We start from the raw sequence: 8,687 nt of genomic DNA, 5'->3' as shown, positions 1-8,687 counted from the left end.
AAAGGAAAACATGCTGCTATCAGTAACAAAATCAAATTGCCCGTTTGTTTGTTTTCTGCATACCTTTCACAAGCCAAACTACTGGGGGAAAGAGACAAAGTGAAACAGAAAGAAAACCTATAAAAAGAATGGATTGTGGGTAAATGTCCAGGTAAATTGTTCCAAGTTTGTTGTTGTGTGTTTTTAAAAAGTCACATAGATTCTTTTCCTATATTCACCACAAACATAAAAATGACTGACATGAACGTGTGGTCGCATCACAACCTTATTCTAAAAGAAAGCCCTCACATATCTGCATTAAGACATAGGCACTTACATTCTTCACCTAATACTGCATCATTCTTATTAATTTTTAAGCTACTTTAAAATCCTTTCAGAACACTACATCTGACCAAAAAGGAAAAAAAATGTAAACGTGGTTTGCCCTCTCCAGATCTCCCTTTCAAAATAAACACTTTTGGTACACTACCTTATTTTTCCCTTAAGGACAACCAACCCCCACCCTCTGTTAAAATACATCCCTTAAGCATCCTTGCTAGAGAGTCACCCTGCTGAATCACACGCCTGGGGAGAGAGCCCTGTTTATCTCACTTCTAAGTAAACATGCTTAGGAGTCTCCTTCGACCTTCGTAATATTTTGGAGAAAGAATGCTTAGGGCCTTGATGTAAAATATTTGCCATAGATGTGGATTTCTCCTCTAATGGGAAGGGAAGAGACAGGATCCAGCCAAGGCCAGGCACTTTCAAGTCCCTGAAGCTCAACCTCCCCCCCCCACCCCGAAATCCATGGGGCTTAAGTGCTTAACTTGGCTGGGTGGTGCCCCCCTTCTTTTACAGACGATTTCATTTTATTCCAGCTGGATAAGTACATCGGAAGAAGCACAGATGCAGAGGAGGCAGAAAGGTGTACACGTGTATGTGTGTGGACGGGTGTTATCTCGGGCTGGGGCTAAGACATTTCGAGAGGAGCGCTGGATCAGAAGAGTCGGGAAGGAGCTTTTGCCAGGCAGGGTGGGAGTGAGAAAGAGAAGGGTTGCCTCAAAAAAGATCGGTTTAAAGTCACTGTTCAGACTCGCCGGGTGAGGTCTGGGCAAACGAAGTGAAGAAGAACAAAGACCTGTCTTGCTCGCGTCCCCTTATCCTCCGGGAGGAAGGACCGCCGCACGCACGGCAGGCGTCCCGTCCCGTCCCGTCGCCTCGCTCGGGATTATGAACCCAAGTCCACCAGGCTGGAGGTGAGGGGTCCGAGGAGGGAATCCTGCAGCTGGTGCTGGTGGGCCTGGAGGCCGTGGGTCGTTTGGGAGGCTGTTAAACCGGTCAAGGAATAGCTGGAGTTCCTGGCGTGGCTCAGGTTGCCCTGGAGCAGGAGAATGTTCTGTTCCGGACTCTGCGGGGGCGAGAACTCCTCCTCCGAGCTCGACAGGAGCGGCTTGGCCCCGTCCAGGGGAGACAGCTGGTTCTGCTGGTTGGTGGAAGCGCTGTTGTTCTCCGTGTTCTCCCTGGGAAGAGAGCGGCAGAGGAAGGCGGCGCGGTTAGTCACAGGCCGGCAGTGGCAGCGGCGGGAGGGGAGGGGAGGGGAGGGAGCGGGCGAGCCACCGAGCCGGGCAGGTAGCCCCGGGCAGGGCTTGCCAGGGAGCCCACCTGGAGGTCCACCCTGGAAGGAAGGTGAGATAAGCAGGACAGAACCGATAAACAATCGAGAGCCTGGCAGCCTGCTGCAAAAGCACCAGGCCACCCCAGCCCTCGTGCCGGCGCAGGTCCCTCGCCCCTTTTGCTCGCAGGGTCGGAAGGGAAGCTCCCTCTCAGGGTGGCCCATGCGGCTGGTCGCCCATCCCAAATCCTCCCGCTCCAGCCCCCCTCAGCAGCTCCTCACAGCAGCCTTTCAAGGGATGGTTTATCCACACAGGGCCTCTCTTTCCCAGGTTTCTTTTTTCCAAGACAGACAGACAGACAGGCATGGATCCGCCGGTTGCTGTGCGCAGCCGGGGCTCATCCCCGCGCAAGAATTACGCGCAGTTGTGTGCAACGGGCTTGCCTCCAGAGGAAGCCTGCACGGGAGCACGGACGCTGAGGCTGCTCGTGCAGGCTGAACTGGGAGCCCCTCAGGCACAGGGCTGAGGAAATCGTGCAGAATTAACAGCACCGTCGTCTACTCGGAAGTAACCGCAACAGAGCGCCAGGGGGCTTACTCCCAACTCAGTGCATGCAGAAGCGCACCCTTTGTAAGGGTGCTGTTTTCACACACTTAGAGCTGGAACCTGCAGGGTGTCGTGGGATGGAGGGAAAAGGAAACTCCGGGAACTTGGCTTGATTATCACACTGGCCCCTCGATCTGCTTAACTACTCGTGTGAATTTACACAAGGTTTTAAGTGTGCTCCACTGAGATGGACAGGACTTGCATCCACAGCTGAAGGTAGAAAAGGGGAGGATAATTGAACTTGCTTTCAGAATTATTTTTAAATATGATTTAGGTCTCACTTCAAAAAAAAGCACAAAACATATACCTTTAAAAATATAAAAACTGAAAGCACAAACAAGGGAGAAGCGGTTGGATCCACTAAAGCCAAAGTGTGTAATGCAGTCTAGAAGGGGCTACTCAGCAGTAACTCCTACTCAGTTCAGTGGGCCTTACTTCAAACAGAAGTCTTTGAAAATCATTGAGAGAAATGCACAGGTTGTCCTACCGAAATGACAGGACGAACATGTGCTAATATCAAGACTCCGCTTGAACTATTTTTGACCAATTAATGCTGGAAAGTTATTTGTTTGTTCCTGTATTTATATGCTGCCCCCCACTCCAACAGGAGTGGGGCGGATAATACTGGAGCAAGGTGAAAAATCATGGCAGCAGAGAATGAGCTATCCTGCGCTTCATGAATCATGGTGATTGATCCCCATTTCTCAAAAGTGCACTGGCTTCAAACCAGAACAAAAAACCATGCAGCCTAATCCGGCTCAGTGGAACTTGCGCCCAGGTTTGTGTGTGTGTGTGTGTGTACCAAGGGTGTCTGTTTCAGGGTACCTCTTGGGTCACACACACGCGCAAGCGCTCGGCCGGCCGTTCGAGGCGCAGCTGCTGCGTGGTAAAACCCACCCTGGATGCTGCAGATCACGCGATCGGCCCTGCACCGACCAGCCAGAAAGCAGGCGAGCTCTGCCCCTTTTTATTACACAGCTCTGGCTTAGATCCAGTTTGAGTAGGCCTATTGAGTTCAATGACACTAGCTCGTCCTGACTAGCTTGAGCCCACCGATTTCCTTGGATCGAAGTGCCACAGTCTCTCGACCCAGCCCCATAAAAGCTAATTATCCCCATTTTTAAAGCCCACACCTCTGCCCAGTTTCTCCACCGACCTGCAGCACCGTTCTAGCTCTTGACATGAACGAACGCCATGCTTCGAACGGCTCGCTGCTTCTCCATAACCTCAGCTTTCACTGGAAGCAAGACCCATCGAGGTCAACGAGGCTTACTCCCGAGCAAGCACGTGGAGCATGGAAGCCGTAGGGAGCCCCCGGAGCTCTTTTCACTCTCAAACTCCCCCTCGGCGCAAATCTCTAGGTAGCCATATTTAAATAGATTCCAGTCTCATTTTACTTTTAGTAATTGCCACGTGGAGCCGAGTGATTTTTCTGGGTACCCCTGCCATGCCAAAATTGGCCAGGGGGTCTTTCTTTGGCAAGGATTCTGGGGACGGGACGCTCGCACCGCAGGCGGTGGTCTTTAGCGGTGGTCGCCCCCCCCCCCCGCCACCAGCGCATTGGGAAGCAGGGTCCAAGAGCCGCCTGGCCCGCGCGGTGCGTGTCACACCCACGTGGAGGGCTTGCGATTCCCGTGGGAGCGTCTAAAACCCTGGGAAGGCGTCTCACCGGATTCACGGGATGCCTCCGGTGCACCCGAGTGAGCCCGTTTGCACGTCCCCTTGGGGGCAAAGCATTCTGGCTTCTGGCACCTTTTCCCCACCATGCAGAATAGGCACGCCGCGGGGTACCCTCCCGCTCTGGCCCAGCCAGAGCGGAATATTCCTCTTCAGCACCTCGAACGATCGGCGTTGATGGGTGCGGTGCCCTTTCCACACCGATTCCGTTCTTGCCCGGGAAGAACCACAGAATCCGGATTAGGACACATTAAGAAGATTGAGAGGAAAAGGCTCATTCAACTCTTCCAACTCCGTTTCTGAATCCGGATTAAGGGGTTCCCCACCGACAATAACCGGAATTGGTTTGCAACTCTCGCTGCACAAAGATCAGTTGTATTTCCACCATTTATCCGACACCCTTCATCACAATCCATTATGCTCTGTAACAGGGAGACTGTGACATGGGCGCTACGCACACACCCCTCCCTCGCACACACGCAAGGAACTCAGGCGAGTGCTCAGGGCCGGACCCAAAGAAAACCCTTTTTGCAGCATCCTCTTAATTTCAAGGAGAAACGCGACTTTCCCCGACAGAGCTCAGAGGGTTTTTATCAGCCAAATCCCAACATGTCTACTCTACCTGTGCTTAAACTCCAGCAGGATCGTGTCCATGAATTATATTGCAGTGGGCAGTTCGGAGGAAGAGAAACCCGACGAAGTTTTATAATTCTCCGAAGAGCTTCGGTTCATATTTTTATAATGGTTTCATCGACGCAGCTGCCATGCTTGCTCGCCTATTTAGACAGCTGCAGAGAACTGTCTCCCGCCCGTTCGTACAGCACATCGACAAGAAAAAGAGGAAAGCTTTTCTTGAGGAACTGTTTGCAGAGCTGAAGATGGGGGGATTTTTTTTTTTTTTAAAGCTGGATTGGTTTTGCAGGCCAGGATGCATCTGAATGATATTGATGCAGACTAAAAAGCAACTAGAAATCAATTTTAAGGACTATTTTCGCAAGCCATAAGTTGTTCCATTTCGGTATTTTCGGAGGAAGTGAACACTTAAGGTTTTAATCCTGTGCCAACTTATCTGATACTAAGGTCTACTGGAGCCTACCTCTGAGCTGCCATTTAATGGATAATGCTCTCAGTTAGAATCGTTGGCATCGGCATTTTCAAAAAAGCAAGTTCTGATTTCACAGTTAAGAGTATTCACAGGAGTGCCTGAATATGTGAAAAACCATCCTAGCTTTGGCTAAAATGCATATTCAGTTATTGAAATGCAGAGTTACTGATTTATAACAACACGAAAGTTAAAACTACCTTCCGTTCAGGGTCATTTATGTTTGTGAAAAGATGCTCTTCCTCGCTTTCTGACCCACACTAGCAGCATTCACACATGACAGCCGTCTTAAAGAGGCTTGCCTGGAGTAGCAGTTGGTTCCTGTATGAGCTCAGAAGAAGTAAAGTCCTTCTGGCACATTCCCAAATTCGCTGTATCTGAAATTACAGCTCTGGCATATTTGCCTGTGAAAATGTTGTGATCTGCAGCCCTGATGCGAGGCATGTTTTCTCAGAGTTCAAGAAGCATTCACATGACATAATTATAAGTGTGCAACGGATGATGGCCTTTTTGCTGGACACTGAGTGCTCCCTGCCCCTCTTTCCTCTACCCTCCCCCCTTTTCTTTTTCTGCTGCTGTTGCTAGAAGCCAACATGGCTGCATTAGGTCTCTTGTTTCTCATACAGGCATTTTTTCTTTGGCCTTTTAGTACTTCTACAAAGGTTGTTAAATAGTGATCTCGTTTCACAACTAACTGGATGTGCTGTTGGTTAAAGAAACCGTGCCCGGTCTCTCCAGGAGAAACATCTTGCGCCTTGCTTTGCCCGCAGGCCACTGCGGAAAGACGGCGGGGGGGGGTGGACATATCTGCGGGACAATATCCTGTACGCAAAGATAAAGCGGGCGATCTCCCGGGGCAGCAAGGGGGCCGGCTTCCCGCAAGCCGCGACCCCTTCCTTCCTCGTCCTGCCGCGCTCGCCAAGCGGAGGGGAACTTTTAACCGGATGCCCAGTCGCGGCGCGGCGGCGGGGGCTTCTCCTCTTCCAGACGTCGCTTGCAGCCTCGGAAGCCGCAGCCGAGCGCGTCCAGCCCTTCGCCCGCGACAGCGGCGTTTAGCCCCGGGTCAACCCACGATGCGGCCCGGAGTTCGCCTCCCGCGCCCGGGATCTTCCGTTCCTCCGCTGTTTTGCTTCCGCGGCGGCGACTGCGACCTCCCGCGGCACAGACCGCTGTTCTCCCTTCTCCTCTGCGACGCGCCAGCACGCGCGTGGGTGCCGTGGCGTCGGCGAGGAAGGAAGGAAGGAAGGACGGGCCACCGACTTTCCGTGGGCCGCGCGCAACGGGCGACCTTACGGAGCGCATCTCTGAACTGAGTCCCGGATCTGGGACCCATCAGTGGGACTGACACCCTAATCCCAAACACATGTAAACCGTCTTAAAGTCAAGTACTTCCAGTTAACTGGGGTGTGGCTAGAGTCGTAAGGAAGACAAACGACTCCCCGCAAACTCGCTCCTTTTATTAGCCCGCTCGCGGCGTGCGAGCGATGACGGACACGATCGCTCCCAGGAGCCTTCAGGACCGGGTTCCCCTGAGCCAGGAGGGCTCGCTCGCAGGTGAGCAGGGGCGCGCAGCGGCTGCTCCGGAGGGAAATACGGCGCAGCCGCCTTTATCCAAAGCGCACTGTTTTGCCTTCAACGTGACAAAAACAAACCAAGCAACCATCGCGCCAGGGACCGCTGCCCCCGCGCCCCGTGCGTATCTGCCAGAAGCTGACCCCTCGCCTAACTTTTTCCTGATTTCTTTTAAAAGTCATAAACACTTTCGCGGCATTTTTAAAACTGTCCCGGGCACATTGCTTAAGCAGAACTGGACGCAGCCATGCTTACTTCTGAGTAAGCCCGTTGGGCGACGACTTAGCTGCAGCCACTCCCTTCCAGCTTCTCCATCTCTCTCCTCACCTTTGTGACCTCCAAACCCGAAGGGCAAAGGCGGGGAAGGGCTCTGTGTGAAGGAGGGCCATTCCAAAAGAAGGACCCGTTCGCAAGGGGAACGATGGCTGGCCACTTCGCCCCGAAGTTTCCTTTTGGTTTTCAAAGAATGCCAAATTGAGACACAACAAACCCGTCTGGAGCCGTTTGACCCTACAATAAACCCGGAGGAGCCATAAACAACGGGGGGCAGTCCGTATCCCCCCTCCATTACTCTTGTCCACTTTCGGGTGTTTATTTGCCATCCTGCTGCGCGGGCGAGCGCGGCCCCGGCAGGCACGGATGGGGAATTTGCTGGAGCGAGTGGCAGAGACGGAAAGTCACACGCGTGGGGAAAAGCAGAGGCAGAAATAAGCGAGGCGGATGGAGGTTCGCGGGGGAAGGCGCAGCGCGTTGGAAGTGCGAGAATCGCCAGACGGGTACAGGGAAGGGAGAAATGGGAAGAGGGGCAGAGAAGGCGCCAGCGGAACCTCCGGAGAAGCGCTGCCACGGCTGGGCCGGGCAGTGTTCCTGCTCCCTCGAAATTCCACCCAGGCGAGGCCAGAGCCTTGATTTGAGCGGCGCTCCAGGAGCAAGGGGAAGAAGGCCTCGGCCCCTCTTCAAGGGGCTGCCCTCTGCTACAGGATACGGGCAGATCCCCATCCGCCCAGCGCACCCCACCCAATGCCCGAGCATGCGAGGAAGGGGACGAAAGGGGGCCATTTGGCGCGCCTTTGAAGACGCGCTGGCCTGGCACGGACAAAACCCCTCGTGGCCCTCCAACGCCGGCCGGAACGAGCAGATTCACCCTCCGGGCGTCCAGCTAAGCAGAGCGAGCCACGTCACCGAACAAGCCAACCCGGCTGGCCTCCTCAGGCGCCAGTCCCATTGAGAGCAACGGGCTCATCGCGAGCCGGGCAAGACTCCAGCCTAAGCCGCGCGGAGTGCAGTCCCGAAGGCATGTAAACGCCCGGAAAGTCTCGCTTTCAGCCGCATCTTTGTAAGGTCACAACAATAAGATAGGCGCAGCCCGAGTTAAGAGCACGATCCTATCAGCCCACTGCCCTGCGGAGAAATCTCACTGAATTCGGACTGACCTCTGAGCAGGCGCGGCGTATTACACGACGCAGGCCGCGATGCGTTCAGCAAAGCCGAAAAGCGCTTTGCTGTGGCCGGAGAGCGGATTAGCTCCTTTTCGCTCCGAGGCTGACCGCAGTAAAAGCAGGATCCCCGTCGCGCGGGGGTGGGCAACCCGGCGCCCTCCAGAAGCCTCGGACTCCAGCTCCCGTCGCCCCAACGCTGGCCCTGCTGGCCGGAGACGACGGGAGTTGCAGTCGAGCCGCCGGGAGGGCGCGGGGCGCCGCGATCGCGCGCGCCCGCTCAGCAGGCGTTCCGGGGGGCTTCCGCGCCCCCGAGCCCCGAGGACGGCGGGCCGGGCGAGCCCGGTCTCCGCACGGCGCGCGGCACCCACCTCTCCTTCGCCTCGGCCGCTCGGTCGCGCTGCCGCCGGTTCTTGAACCAGTTGCTGACCTGCGTGGTGGTGAGGCCCGTGGCCTCGGCCAGCTCGCGCTTCTCCCGCGGCGAGGGGTAGGGGTTGTGCGCGTACCACTCGCGCAGGACGCCGCGGGACTTCTCCTTGAAGCAGTAGCTGGTCTCCTCGCCGTCCCAGATGGTGCGCGGCAGCGGGAACTTCCGCCGCACGCGGTACTTGCCCACGGCGCCCAGCGGCCGCCCGCGCAGCTTCTCGGCCTCCACGTAGTGCGCCTTGAGCCAGAGCTGCTGCAGCTTGGGGTGGTTGTGCG

General features: G+C 55.0%; 1 protein-coding gene across 1 annotated transcript in view; it reads right to left on the bottom strand.

Moving 5' to 3' along the window:
• Window positions 1-842: 842 nt before the first annotated feature.
• SIX1 (SIX homeobox 1) overlaps window positions 843-8,687 on the bottom strand; it is a 16,576-nt gene continuing 8,731 nt past the window's right edge. The window contains exons 2-3 of the mRNA XM_044436251.1: window positions 8,357-8,684; window positions 843-1,499 (exon numbers count right to left, since the gene is read on the bottom strand). Coding sequence (XP_044292186.1) covers window positions 1,208-1,499; window positions 8,357-8,684 — 620 coding nt within the window. The 3' untranslated portion in view covers window positions 843-1,207. The remainder of the gene's footprint in view (window positions 1,500-8,356; window positions 8,685-8,687) is intronic.

Source organism: Varanus komodoensis, unplaced genomic scaffold (assembly GCF_004798865.1).
Source record: "Varanus komodoensis strain SLA01 unplaced genomic scaffold, ASM479886v1 scaffold3, whole genome shotgun sequence".
NCBI lineage: Eukaryota > Metazoa > Chordata > Lepidosauria > Squamata > Varanidae > Varanus > Varanus komodoensis.
Note: the sequence above shows the minus strand (reverse complement) of the source record. Positions and strands in the feature narration are given on the sequence as shown.